Source organism: Bombina bombina, chromosome 6 (assembly GCF_027579735.1).
Source record: "Bombina bombina isolate aBomBom1 chromosome 6, aBomBom1.pri, whole genome shotgun sequence".
In the NCBI taxonomy this organism is placed as follows: domain Eukaryota; kingdom Metazoa; phylum Chordata; class Amphibia; order Anura; family Bombinatoridae; genus Bombina; species Bombina bombina.
This window is the reverse complement of record NC_069504.1, coordinates 482,781,677-482,797,541: the sequence shown is the minus strand read 5'-3', so window position 1 is coordinate 482,797,541 and position 15,865 is coordinate 482,781,677. Positions and strand designations below refer to the sequence as shown.

General features: G+C 37.8%; 1 protein-coding gene across 1 annotated transcript in view; it reads right to left on the bottom strand.

Moving 5' to 3' along the window:
* The window catches only part of VPS13C (vacuolar protein sorting 13 homolog C), a 1,402,311-nt gene that overhangs the window by 53,159 nt on the left and 1,333,287 nt on the right, over positions 1-15,865 (bottom strand). Inside the window, 1 exon segment of the mRNA XM_053719302.1 lies at positions 11,196-11,241. Coding sequence (XP_053575277.1) covers positions 11,196-11,241 — 46 coding nt within the window.

Below are 15,865 nucleotides of genomic sequence, written 5' to 3'. Positions count from 1 at the left end.
GAAAGCGGCATCTGTAATAAAAGAATTTGCTAGCTTGAGAGCCTTAATTCTATCCAAAATATCATCTAATGGGGTCTCAACCTTAAGAGACTCCTATAAAGCCTCAAACCAAAAAGCTGCTGCAGTAGTTACTGGAACAATACACGCTATAGGTTGCAGAAGAAAACCCTGATGAATAAACAACTTCTTTAGAAGCCCTTCTAATTTTTTATCCATAGGATCTTTGAAAGCACAACTGTCCTCAATAGGTATAGTTGTACGCTTAGCTAGGGTAGAAATAGCTCCCTCCACCTTAGGGACCGTCTGCCACGAATCCCGAATGGTGTCAGATATGGGAAACATTTTCTTAAAAGTAGGAGGGGGAGAGAACGGAATGCCTGGTCTATCCCATTCCTTAGTAACAATGTCCGAAATTCTTCTAGGGACAGGAAAAACATTAGTGTAAGTAGGGACCTCTAGATATTTATCCATTTTACACAGTTTCACTGGCGGGATGACAATAGGGTCACAATCATCCAGAGTCACTAAGACCTCCCTGAGTAACAAGCGGAGGTGTTCAAGCTTAAACTTAAAGGCCGTCACATCTGAGTCTGTTTGAGGGAACATCTTTCCTGAATCAGAAAGCTCTCCCTCAGACAGCAATTCCCCCACCCCCAAATCAGAACACTGTGAGGGTACATCGGAGATGGCCAATAAAGCATCAGAGGGCTCAGCATTTACTCTAATACTTGACCTGCTGCACTTACCTTGTAAACCTGGCATTTTAGATAATACCTCTGTAAGGGTAGTAGACATAACTGCAGCCATATCTTGCAGCGTGAGAAGTACTTGGCGTTGCTTGGGCGGGCGTTAAACTGTGACACTTGGGGAGAAGTAGATGGCATAACCTGCTTCTCTTCTGACTGAGAATCATCCTGAGACATACTTTTATCAGCTAAAATATGTTCTTTGCAATGTAAGGCCCTTTCAGTACATGAGGGACACATTTGAAGTGGGGGTTCCACAATGGCTTCTAAACACATGGAACATTGGCTTTCTTCAATGTCAGACATGTTAAAACAGGCTAGTAATGACCACAAACAGGCTTGAAAACACTTTATTTTGTGAAAAAAATAACAATCTGAAAAAACGATACTGCGCCTTTAAGAGAAAAAAAGCATACCATTTTCCAAAACTGCTTTAAAACGATAAAATTATATCAATTTTATGATAAATGTATCCCAACTTGCCAGCTAAGATTGCCCCACAAGAAAAGGAATACTTAACCCTTAAGGACAACAAACGTTATACCAAAAACGTTATAATTAAGCAAAAAAAAAACAAAACTGCACCTCGCCACAGCCCTGCTGTGGCGCCTACCTGCCCTCATGGGTCTGCAAAATCAGATTAACCCTTCGATTAGGCTCAAACTTTCCTGAAAGGCCCACCGGAGCTGGAGCTTGCTGCTTGCATGGGGAATACAACTGCGCAACTGAGGCGCGAAAATAGGCCCCGCCCATCTACCTCGATGTCTCACAGCCTTAAACAATAACCGCACCAGAGCGGTCTAAAAACCTAGCCATGTGGGTTCATATACCCAAGTCTAAATGAAGCCATGTGTACCCTCCATTGCCAAAATAAATGAAAACATTTGCCACAAAAAACTTTATTTTATCTCCCATCATAGAATCATTTGCCCACAAACATCATGTTATCAGTGTCAACCATTTTTTACAGCCCAACATACAGGTCCAGTAATACCCCTTCTCTATACATTAGGATTACTGCTTACCCCTTTCCTCATGGGGATACTGTCAGCCAATTCTGAAATAACACAGTCTCTACAGAAAAAAATGACTGAACATACCTCAATGCTTGTAGCATGAAAACCGTTCCTCACACATAAGTTTCTTAAGTACTCCTCAGCCATTCTGTTGGAACTACTCTGGATCTTAGTAACAACTGCTAAGATCATCAGTCTCCAGGCAGAAATCTTCATCCATCTGCTGCCTGGGAAAAAATAGCACTCACCGGTACCATTTAAAATAAAAAAGTCTTGCTTGAAGAAAATAAAAACTAACATTTTATCACCTCTTTCACTTTACCCTTCCTATTACTTAGTGTAGGCAAAGAGAATGACTGGGGGGTGGAGTCAAGGGAGGAGCTATATAGACAGCTCTGCTGTGGTGCTCTTTGCCACTTCCTGTTAGCAGGAGGATAATATCCCACAAGTAAAGGATGAATCCGTGGACTTGTCGTATCTTATAGAAGAAATATTAACTGATTTTAATGATTTTTCATTAAATGTGTGTGTGTATATATATATATATATATATATATATATATATATATATATATACATACATACATGTACAGAAACGTGCTGCGAATATAAAATGATTGACAGCAGCTGCCAAAGGGAAAATAGATTTGCCACTACAAATCAAAAAAGAATATGCATAAATGAGAAAAAATCCAAGCACACTGTTAATACGGCTATTCTATAACAAACACACACTTCAAGATAACTGTTCAAAATTATTTTTGTAGGTATTTAAATATAAACGAGTCCAAAATATACAGTATTTAAAGAGAAGAAAACATAAGTGCCCATCCAATTAAAACTAGAACATTGTAGGAAAAAAAAACGTTAGAACCTCTGAAGAAGCCGATTGGTCGGCGAAACGTATAAGGACACGCCCCCTTGATACTGCTTTGTTGAACGGACATAGATGAATTGGTCTATCTTGCTCCAACATCGTTCCAGAAAAAAAGCAAAAGGTGACCGGTTTGTTTACCCGGGAAGATCCAAGGTAATGTTTGCTGTATATTTAGGAACTAGGAGCAACAGAGATATATATTTTAATGTGATCACAAGTGTAAACACATGGGACACATCGAATTCAGCATTGAACTTATAGAGATGTTATTGACATTTCAGATTTATTTTTATTTACATTTAGACTCATGGTGACTATATTAATTCACTTTAAAGTTTTTATTTCCTACAATGTTCTCATTTTAATTGGATGCGCACTTAGGTTTTTTTCTCTTTAAATACTATATATTTGGGATCAATAATAGTCAAATCCCTTGTCATATACCATATTGATCGAGTGCAACTGTTTACTTTCAACTTGTAATATGCATGCTAGTTAGCACAGTTCCAATATTGCTTATTGCGGCCTGCGCTAACAATAGCATGTCAATTGTAATCAATCCCATAATGAGTAAAGTTGTCCCCTAGGGGTAGCTTCAGTAAGTCTGCAAGTTTGTAAGGAGGTACATAACAAAGAACCACTATGTGGCATAGTAAGAAATGTGAAAACACGTGTGGAACAATATATAACTTGTTAAGTTATAAAATAAACGGAGAGTGAGATTGTTACATTTTATGGCATGATTAAAGGGGGATAGCCTAAAACGCTGTGTTTTTTTTGTATCTAACTCTATAATAACATTTTGAGATATATGTGCTGTGGACAAGGATTGTATGAAGCAGTTAAAGAACAGACAGGGCCCCTGGACCAGAATGTCAACTAGATATGGAGCTACTGAGATGCAATAAGCTCACACCACACTCAATAAGGCCAATAGAACTTTGGTAAATAGCCTGAAATAGCTGCAGCTACACAAGCTACACTCACAGATGGACGGAACATAAACCAGCTGAAAGAATTGTCACCATAAGCCTTGACATTTTGTTTTTTAATAATAGGACCCATTAATGAGGTACTATCCTCTAAAAGAAAGATAAACCTGCAAAGCAGAGTAGAGATTGCTCCATCCAGTTTAGGAATATTTTCCCATACCTCTAATTTTGTACAGAAAAGAGGAAACATGGCCTTGAATTTGGCATATGGAATAAAAAGAACACCTAGTTTACTCTATTCCTTTGTCGCTAGGTCAGGGACTGACAGACACCAGCTTAAAGAATTTGTCAATCTTTTTAAGAGTTGGCTTGTTAGGAGTAGCAGAATCATCCACATCCAAAACACCTCCCACAATTATACATAATTTAAGGACGCATCCTACATCCTCTTCCACCTCTTGAAGGGTCCTGAGTTTCTGAAAATCCATCTAAGGAGGATGCTTTTAATTTAAATGTACACTGCTTCTCTGCAGGGTATTTAGACAGGTCACTCCTACGGAGCTAGAGGCCTATGAAGAATCACCTTCTGTCCCATGCATGTTTCTGCATTTAACTGCGGGAAGCATGGCGGCTACCAACTCAGTAATAGCTGAGTAAATATGTTCTTTTCATTTACAACAGAGTTTTTTGGAGCCTCCAAGGCCCTTTGGTGAACTGCAGACCCAGAACACTCTGACTGAAAGGTAGCACTGTAAAACTCAAGTAAGAAGGAGTTAAATGATCAGTAGATCTTCGCTAAAATATATCAGCTGGTGGCACAAAGACCTGATTGCACCCATCTTCTCCATTATAGTAACCTAAGGAAATAGGGAAGTACCGTAAGGATAAAGATGCTAAAGCTGAAGAGAAAGTTAAGTACAGAATCAGTATGAAAAGCACACAGAAGAGATGTTAACCCCAGAGGGTCAGTGGGAGTATGACTTAGAAACAAACATAACAGAAAAAGATTGCTACACAGCATTTCTAGCTGTTGGGGTCATGATCTCCTTTTTTCCTGCAGATCCCCTTAGCTGTACAGAATAGGACGTACTCAACACATATACATATGTAAATGAACATATACAAATTACTGCCCTACCCACTGAAGACAGAGTATACAATAGCGATGAATAGAGATTTAATTCATCAATACCATGTAAGCTAATACACCTCTAAAATGTCTCCAGTGGCAATTTAAAAGTGTCTAGGAATACTTGCAAAGTAAAATGGATTGTGATTGCCAAGAACTTTTAGGTTCCATGTTAATAGGGCTTTTCTCTGTGTGCCGAAAACACACTATTGTGATTGCACTGAAACAAAATGTCATAAGATTTAAGGATTATAAAAGTTACCAAAAATGACCACCAAATAACTATATCACTTAAAGTGAAGGTAAAGTTCACTATTTCTCTTTATCTATTTTTACTTGTCCCCCTAAATGAATGGTACTTTCAGTCATCAGTTTTTTTAATTAGAAGTATAAAGTGAGTTTTCGCCGTTTATACTTAACTTTTTTCTAGCCGTAAATTCAACCCAGTGTTTTCTTCTTCTTTATTCTTGAAGGTCACGTTTTTTTATCAACCAATTGTAAATCTGGCCGTTAGGCGGCCGTCAATTTACGTCATCCGGCTCCTGGATGATCTGCGCATGTGTTTAGAATTTGTTAGTCTTGTTAGACAAGCGCGATCCAGTTTTGCGCATGCTTATTCGAAATGTATGTAGGATATCTATAGCTGAGACGAATGACGCCTGCGCTTTGTGAAAAAAGGAGGATTACCGCATGCGTATTGCTAACAGTAGACGACTCTATGCGCATGCGCAGTTCATTGTATCCTCATGAACGCGATTTAGAGACGGATATAGAGCGGATTGGGCTGCTCTATATGTCATTCAGGCAGAAATAAGGAAATTACTGATGGGAGGAGTCAGGAGCGGCACAGTAGGGAAATATAAAACATGATTACTTTCTAAATATATAATTGTTTGGGGAAAAGAAGTTAGCGATAATATTGTTTAAACTGGGAATAATTAATTTGTGTATAGAGATAGGTAAAACTTTACCTTCACTTTAAAAATTCAAACAATAAATTACACTTACTGTTTTTTTTTTAAATCGAAGCTGCTGTAATAATAATAATAAAAACATGTATTTTATTTTCCACAAACTGAAGTCAAACTCCCAAAAAATGGTTGTGGCTTCCTTTTTTAGTTTGGCCAATCACGGTGCTTGGAATTTACATATTAGAGTGTTTTGCGCATTCCAGATCGTGTGCGCATTTCACATAAAGTAAGTCACATGCGCATTAGCCCTGTATGTTTTTTCTTTATTATTTAGCCAGTGAATCACACTCACACAAATGGAACGGCATATGGAGGAATTTTCTATATCTCGCAAGGGATCACAGCTGTGACGTCAATCAATGGACAAGAGTGTTTCAAACACGACTGCACAAGAGGATGGATGTTGCATTTTCACCCAAGCAGAGAACCCAAGTTCTACTCTGAAACTGGTTCATAACCAATATTGAAGTACAATAACTAAATACATAAAAATAAAAAACTAGATTAATGACCCTTTAACTAAAGGAAACATAGGATGAGTTGTTTGGATGGTAACGTTAAGTGTAATGACTAATATAACCCTACACTTATTTGCCTAAATGCCATTTGTCTTACTGTGTAAAAATTGCTTCATAATTAATAGTATTCTAATACTGCCACAACTTAAATCATTATAGTCTTTGATATCGGTTGCGAATTTCTTAGACCGTCTATATTTTGTAAAGCCAAAGCTGATAAAAGCATTGTTTTAAGAAATATTATATAACAGATTTAACTCTCAGGCATGCATTATAGCTTAAGTTCTCCACCATGGTCGATCCCAAGTCTGGCTGTGAAAGGAGGGGGGTTATGTGTGGGGCTAGCTACTCCACTAGACAAAAAAGCCTAGCTATAGAAACATCAACCAAGAGACTATAAGGCATCCCAGCCTTGGAGAGAGAGGAAAGCGAATATTAACATGAATGTTATAGTGCTATGCAGCTACATATTTCAGAGAAGAAGTGGAAAAATAACAGTTTTAAAACAGACTCCAGTTCATCCAAACACACAGCCAGCCGACAGGGATTTGCCATTTGATAACAGCAGACCAACTAAGGAAGAAATAAGGCAAGCTATCAAACAACTGACAAATGGGAAGGCAGACAGACTTGACAACTTTCTTGCAGACACTGAAGGCAGACATTGAAACATCTGTAGATATGTTCTACCCCATGTTTGGAAATATCTGGGAAGAAAAAAAGGTGCCATCAGACTGGATAGAGGGGTATCTCATAGAGATCAACAAAAAAGGCGGTGTGAGTAACTGCTCAAAAGTGATAACTCTTCTATCAATCCCAGGCAAAGTGTTCAACAGAGCCATCCTGAACAAACTTAATTAACAAGTTGATGCCCAGTTGCGAGACCAGCAAGCTGGCTTCTGCAAAGATAGATCCTGTTCAGACCAGATTGCAAAGCAGTGAATAGAATGGAACTACTCCCTCTATGTCAACTTCATTGACTATGAGAAGGCATTCAATAGAGACACCCTTCTGCCACTACAGTGTGCCAGATAAACTTGAAAGAATATTTATGAACTCTTACATGGAAATGTCCTGCAAGGTAGTCCATGGAGGACAACTCACGGAAGCCTTCAAAGTTTGTTCTCGCCTTTTCTCTTCCTGCTGGCCATAGACTGTATTATGAATACATCCAAAAAGGGAGAATAAATGGGATCCAGTGGACACCTTGATTGATAACCTGGACTTTGCAGACGACCGACCCTACTCTCACATACACATCAGCAGATGCAAAAGTCACATCAGCACAACTTGGCCTCAAAATCCATATGGGCAAAACAATGATCCTGAAGGCTAACACATCCAGCACAGCTGCATCCACTCCTGCAGGCAAAGCTCTTGAAGAGGTTGAGATTTTAACCTACCTGGGCAGTGTCATAGACAAGCAGGGCATCACAGATGCTGACGTCAAGACAAGAATCGGCATCAGCAAAGCAAGGGCTGTCTTCATCCAGCTAAAGAAGACGTGTAGCTCCAAGGACCTAACACTGCCAACCAAGATAAGGCTTTTTAACATCAACGTAGAATCAGTCCTTTTGTATGGAGTAGAAACTTTCAGGACACTAGTGACTACCATAAACAAAATCCAGACCTTTATCAACACCTGTCAAAGAAAAATCCTCCAAATCCGCTGGCCAAACACCATCAGCAACAACAACCTATAGCCACAGACTTCCCAACTCCCTACCCATGAAACAATCATGAAAAGAAGCTGGATAGGTGAAACCCTCTGTGAGCCTGTGTCAATCATCTCCAGGAAAGCCCTACCTCGAACCCTCAAGGGAAAAGGAAGCGAGGAAGGCCAAAAAACACCTGGTGCCGAGACCTTGATGCTGACTAAAAGGAGATGGATTAAACCTGGAGTCAGATTATAACAGGCATAATGAATAAATTACGGCACTGATGATCTACTACTTTTATACTTAATATCAATTAATCATTTTTGGGGAGTGTTCAATTCCAGCACTGTGATTGCTCTTTTAAAACCAGATTGGTAAACTTATCTAACCAATAAGGATCTGGTAAAAAAATTAAAAAAAATAAAAATAAATTAAATCATTCCATGTTCTTATTAGTCACAAAGGAAGATTCCTGAGGGGAACCCAAGGCATAAGCTGCTGCGAAAAAAAAAATCAAGACTTTGCCAGAACAAGGATTAAAGGGACATGAAACCCATTTTTTTCCTTTCATGATATAGAAAGAGCATGCAATTTTAAACAACTTTCTAATTTACTTCTATTATCTAATGTGTTTTATTCTCTTGATATTCTTTGCTGAAAAGCATATCTAGATAGGCTCAGTAGCTGTTGATTGGTTGCTGCACTTAGAAGCCTCATGTGATTGGCTCACCCATGTGCATTGCTTTTTCTTAAACTGAGGATATCTAAAAAATTAAGCAAAATAAATAATAGAAGTAAATTGGATTGTTGTTTAAATTTGTATTCTCTTTCTGAATCATGAAAGAACATTTTTGGGTTTAGTGTCCCTTTAAGGTGAAGAAAACAGTTGGGGGTCCTTACTCACAAACCTCGAACTCTTCAGTAAGCAGTCACAAAATCTCTGTAATTGTTGAATGATACAAGTTTGAAACAGTATGCAATAAACAATTTTATACAAATTGTATAGCTAACATATAACCCAAATCTCTCATAAATGTCTTTATTTCTTCATTTATATGAGTATTAATATCATATATTTTTTTTTATCTGGTTAGAAAAACTCTAATCCCACACAATAAAAGGACTTATCAGTACAACAATATACTGTACAACCTATCACATTGATTTACAGCCAAATAAATAGATTTCTTCCCAGTAGTTCATAATATCCCAATCTGAGTTTTACCCAAACTATACATATATATATGTCACGGGTAAAGTAAGTGAACCTTGGGTAATAAGGTTTACAAGGGGGGCTTACCCCCCAGGTGGCGGCAAAAACAATAGTAGAGATGGGGGAATTACAGTGCATGCAATATATGTTTCATGCAGTGACTTATGATCATACATCAGGGTTTACCCTTAGCAGCTTGGGTAATGTCCGTTTTATGTTTGGAGGTACTTTGTTTTTACTTTTCTTTGATAATATAAGTTAATTTTTATGATATTAAAAGCCTGAAACAGTTCCTTGGATTTTGGGATAGTCACAGGTTACATATGGAGTTAAGGTATGTGCACCTTGAATATTTAAATTGATGAATGGCTGTGTATTTGAAGACACAGGGGCTGAATTATCAAGCTCCAAATAGAGCTTGATGCCCCTGTTTCCACGCGAGCCTTCAGGCTCACCGGAAACAGCAGTTATGAAGCAGCGGTCTAAAGACCGCTGCTCCATAACTTGTCCGCCTGCTCTGAGGCTGCGGACATCAATCCGCCCGATCCTATACGATCGGGCTGATTGACAGCTCCGAATCTGCAGGGGCGGCATTGCACAAGCAGTTCACAAGAACTGCTTGTGCAATGATAAATGCCGACAACGTATGCTGTCAGCATTTATCGATGTGTGGCGGACATGATACGCTACATCGTATCATGTCCGCTCGCACTTTAATAGATCGGCCCCATAGACAGATATGCTGACATTATTGGCTCACATGTTGCTTTGAGGGGGTGTAATAGTATTTTTTGGATATTTATCTATATATAGCTTTATATCTATATATCCAACAAGCTATCATTTTACTCCCTCTTATTTTTATAGGATACAGACAACAAAGGATCCTCTTCAGTCTACTTTATGCTACTAGATTTGCAGATTGAAAGTTAAAATATTTTATTATATCCTATTTGCAGAGTCATAAAAATGGGTACATTAAGTTGCCTAAAAAAGAAAATGTACATATGGGGTACATAAAGTCATCCATCTGTCTAAACAGTACTTTGTCTACTACATAAACTATATAAATCACAACCTTGCTTGATACTTTCATAAAGGCTTAGGATAGAGAAAACCAAAAAGAAGAAAGAATATGCAGAACTGAAATCTGTTACTGCCAAAAATCTAGGAAAGCGTTTCTAAATATTACTTTAATTAAAGTTAAAAAAACACCTCAACAATATACATAAAATTCATTAGGCTTTATGCCTTGTTACTGACTGTGGGAGCCTAGCCTTAAAGGGACAGGAAACCCACTTTTTTTTTTTCAATTACTCAGGTAGAGAATACAATTTTAAACAACTTTCCAATTTACTTCCATCAATTAATTTGCTTCATTCACTTGATATACGTTGTTGAAAAGCATAGCTAGGTAGGTCTAGAGCAGCTATGCACCTCTAGGTAGCTACCTGCTGATTGGTGGCTTTTTATTGACTCAATGTATGTGTTCAGCTAGCTCCCAGTAGTGCATCATTCAACAAAAGTTACCAAGAGAATGAAAACAATTTGATAACGGATACAACTTTGAAAGTTGTTTAAAAGTGTATGCTTTATCTTAATTACAAAACAAGCATTTAGGGGCTTTGTCCCTTTTCTGGTTATCTAGAAAGTTGAATGACTTTATGTACCCCATATGTCCATGTTTCTTATAATGTAGTCATTTTCAGGACCATGCAAATAGGTTATAATAAAACATTTTAACTTTCAAATCTGCAAATGTATATTTAGGAGAGTTCTGCATTTCCGAGCTTTTTTGGCATTGACATATTTCAGTTCTGCATACTTTTTTATTTTCTGTGTATTATGTAAGTTTAAGGGTTTGCACAAAATAGAAAGTAATTTATATACAAAATAGAATATCATTGAATCTTAGAATTCATTTATTAGTTAATGGCATTCTATGATATATATATATATTTGAACAATTTTCCCTATGATGTTTGAATTTTTTAATCTTATCTATACACTTATTTTACTTTATCTAATCGTATCTATACTTATTTTATCTAATCTTATCTATACTTATTTCACCTTATCTAATCTTAGCTTTACTTTTTTTACCATATCTTATCTTTTTTTATTCATTTACTCACCTTCCACAGGTTTGGTGATTATTCCAGTCACTCCACCGACTACTCCCTGAAAAATAAAATGCAAGTGAGAATGCATCCAAAAGATTGGTTAGTAGTCATCTTTAGTAACAGTTTTAAAAATATATTATTTCTAATACATTTAAATTATTGTTGCAAGCGCCCTCTAGTCTTAGAGCTACACATTTAAGTATAAATGATTATATGTAATGCTTTCTCTCACTCTGACCAAGGCCAGGAGCAAATTTACATATATATCTTAAGGCAGGGCTCGACAAACCCATGGAGTCACTGGCTCCTAGAATTTTACCCCTGGCTCCTAACTGTTTGGGTTATTCTTCATATATTTCTACACAAATGTCACTGCCTTTCTCCTAAAAGTATGTCTGGCTCCTAAATATTCTTACTTGCTCCTAAATTTTAAACAGATTTGTAAACCCGACTTGTGACCAGATTTCCCAGACCCCAATTCAGGACACCTCACACACAAATTTGGGACACTTCATAAATGTTGAGGTGTAAAAATATGCTTTTGCTGTAAGTGCGCCACTCCCAAACACATCCCATTCCTCTTTATGCCAGCCCATGTTGTAACTGTAAGTGCACCAGCCCAAACGCATACCACCTTTCTCTGTACGCTAACCCATGCAGTAGCTGTAAGTGCTCGAGTCCCGAACACTTATCACCTTCACATGCTAAAAGTGTACCTAGATATCTGATTTAAGTTGAAGGATATTGAGCTTTTAACACATACTTAGTTTATCTGTCTTACTCATGTTTATGGTTTTGCACATAGATTGCCATACTTTCTGCTCTGCATGACTTGAAAATGATAAATGACACGTAAAATGCAGTCAGAATGATACATAGAGCTAGATTGCTAGTGCAGTGCTATTTTATCGCTCCCGCTCATATGCTAACTTTGCTTGACTTTGGCTTTTTGCACACGTCGGATGCCGTGCGTTTTACAAGTTGAAATTAAAAAGTTACAATATCGCGATCGTGTTAATGTATTCTCCCGTAGACTTCAATGGAGCACGAAAAGTGACAAAGAAAAAAAATAAAAAACCCACAAGTTGCACAAACCCAATCACATGATCTCAAGTGCGCTAACCCGACATGAAATATTAATATTTCCCATTCCAATGTTCTACACATAGCAGAATATGTTCTATTTACTCTTAAATACATATATATATATATATATATATATATATATATATATATATATATATATATATATATAAATGATATATAGGTATAGATATATACAGATGATTATATATAGATATATACAAAGGGCTCCATTGCACACACACATATATATATGTCTATATATGCATTTATGTGTATATATGTCTGTAAATACATATGTACACACATATATACATAATATATAAATACACATATATATATATATATATATATATATATATATATATATATATATATATATATAGACATGTATATGTATGTATCTCTATGTTAAAGCCCTTTGCTACCTTTTTTTCTAACACCTGAGACCTCATATCTTTTTTTTATACAATTTAATTTTTTTAAATGATTATATAGTGTTATTATGAGTGTAACTGTACTTTTAAATTTATTTTTGATGTTTTGTGCAACTTTTATTCAAGTGTAAAAGTTAATCAGAGCTCAGAGGTTGCGCTAGCCCGATGTGCGTTAATTGAATTGCGCTTGAGCAAACGTCTTTACTTTCAACCTGTAATATGCACACTCCTTCCAATGTGCTCTGCCTCAATAAACCCGATATTGCTTGTGCGCAACTGTTAGCCCGCCACTCGTAATCTGCCCACTAGAATATTGAGAAGCTACTTACACAACTTTACAAGACAGATATATTTACATTTACATATACAACAAATTATAAAGTTAGTAGCCAGGAGCTCAATATTATGTTGCTCTGCAATTTGTAAAACCCTGCTATCACACAAGTATAGAACTACCCCAGCTCTGCACACACACCATCTGGCACATATTATCCTTGTATAGAGGCAGCAGGCAGGCATTGATCACCACTAAGTCCTGCTATAGTATAGAAGTTACTCTGCTGCACGCTGTACCTGGCACTTATCACCACTATGGAGATCCCCAGAGCTATCCTGCCTCACTATGCAGCCACTAGATTGCCCCAGCTCTGTCACCCTGCTGGTCTGTAAAAGCAAGCAGAGGCTTCCAGTAAAAAGAAGACCAGACTGAAATCACCCTCTTCCACTAGCTTATTGCCAACCATCCTCAGCAAGGCAAAGGGCAAGTGAACTAACAATTCCTGCTGTCACTGGGAACGCAAACTGTGATACGCAATAGCAACCCTTGCTGGATTGGAGAAGTTACTGCAGCTGATTTTGTGGAAAGTGAAGGGAGAGGAAAACCATTTGGGAATATTCCTAACAATCCGGGACAGTATAGCTTAGACATTTAAAAAATTAGGGACAGATTAAATTCAGGACTATCCCTAAAAAAGGGGCATTTGGTCAACTTAGTCTTACTTGACTCCGGTAAAATTTACAATGCTCCTGCATCATGAAAACTATATAGAGGTGATAATATACTCTAATATAATGGCACATGAGAAGTTAAGTAATTTTAGGTTGGAAAGGACATTTCATATAATTCTTTTTAGAACATATTTAATATGAAGCAATTTTTTGTGTGAAAAGATTTCCCCTTTTGACACATTAAAGAAAAATTATTAAAATATGACTAATTTGCCTTTTATGTATAGAGAATTTATTTTGAATTCCCCATGCTCCGCCGCCCACTTTTTTCTGTGAGCTACAGTTTGAATTGTTCTGCAATCAGCGACATAGTTACAACAAGTGTGCCATATGGGGAGAGCGTTGATTGGACAACAATTCAAACCGTTAGCTCACAGAAAAAACTGATTTTTGAAGTGGGTGGTGGAGCACAGGGTATTTGAATTTTATATCTATATTAAAAAGCAAGTTATGGCACATCTTCATTACAACTGATGAATTAAACTCCATCTAAATTATCACTAACTTTCTGGATTTGTTTTTATAAAGGGGAGATTTTACCATCACTTTAAGACATCTTCCAACATCTTTTCCCTATACTATTCTTTATGCCACCTCCAGGTGTCACTGTCTCCCCACACTTGCATTGCTTAAACATTAATACATCATTTGAGATACAGCATTTAAGATTATATTAATAGGATTGCCACTTTTGTTTGAACATTTCTAGCAATATACATAATACTGTAAGAGGATATTTTTCCTGTGAATGAGAGTTATTCTAAATTTCATTATCGATTCCTTCAAGCATAATAGGGACAATTCTTCCACATCATTAAAACTTGCCCTAATAATCTAAATAAATTACCCATGCTGGTTAAAAAAACAACCCTAGCACTGCCTTGTAAACGTGAGTCACATTATACCTACAGTTTATGTCCAGCATCAGACATGGAAGATCAGAACAAAAATGAGCAGAATCTTTAGAAATGTATAGTTAGAAACACACCAAAACATTCCTAAGAATGATAATGGATAGATAATTTTGCACAGCTATAGTATATTTTATGTGGCATATTGACTATGTTGGCATAAATTCAATAAATAATATGAGAACAAACTTCTTTACAAAGCAAAAGTCAAAATAGGAAAAAAAAAACTATATTTGCAATGTGCTGCAGATTGCATTCTGTGAGCTGTGCAATTTCATTTTAGGTTTGATACTAATAGCATAAACAGTGGAGACACACACTCAGGGGCGGACTGACAAGTCGGGCAAATCGGCCCTGGCCCGAGGGCCCGACTTCTTAAAGGGGCCCGCCCCATGCATCATAGAAGTAGCTTTTTTTTTCCCCTAATAACAAAATGTTACGATTTTTTTTTTGGTCTTTATTATTTATTTATTTTTTTGCAAGGGGGGTGGGGGGGCTGCGGGGCAGCATATTGTGACCTTTTTTTTAACTTAGCGGCAGTGTGCGACACTGATTATTATGAGAAGAAGCCCCCTCAGTCCTGTGTCTCACACTCCGCTCCGTCTCCACACACTCAGTCAGTCAGTGTGATGAAAAAAGACTGGACTGGAGCAGTGGAGCCTCAGAGGCGAGCCAGCTTGTAAGCAAAAGCAATGCTGCAAATTAATATGTGGACCGGCCGGTGTGTAAATAAATCCAGAATCCGGTCCACATATTTTACACTACGTCTCCCACTGTGACCTGCTCTGGCTGTTTAGCTCCGCCTCCACGCGCCGTGCGCATAGAGGCTCAGGCGGCAGGAGCTGCAGCAGACCTTGTGTGGCCACGTGGTAGAGCCAAGGAGGACAGGAGTCAGGACGGCTGAGGCTTCGCGGGCGACAAGCAAAGTACGAGTCAAATAATAAGCCAGGTAAGTGTGAAGGAGCCGGTTGCTGCTGGAGGGGGGGCCCGGGGGCTGAGTACGTGACGTGGGTGTAGCCTACTACTTTATAAATTACAATGGCAGCCACAGGAGCAGCACAGCCAGGACTCTCAGAGTCAGAGTAAGAAGAGGTAGTTACTCAGGCGCTCAGGCTCAGCCCAGCAGCAGGTGATAGACATCCGGGTGATGGGTCAGTGCTGTGTGTCACGGATGGTCCACAGTAGAAATAGAGAGGGCACAGCATAGGTACTGCAATAGTCAGTGTGCAAGTTCCCAGGTTCT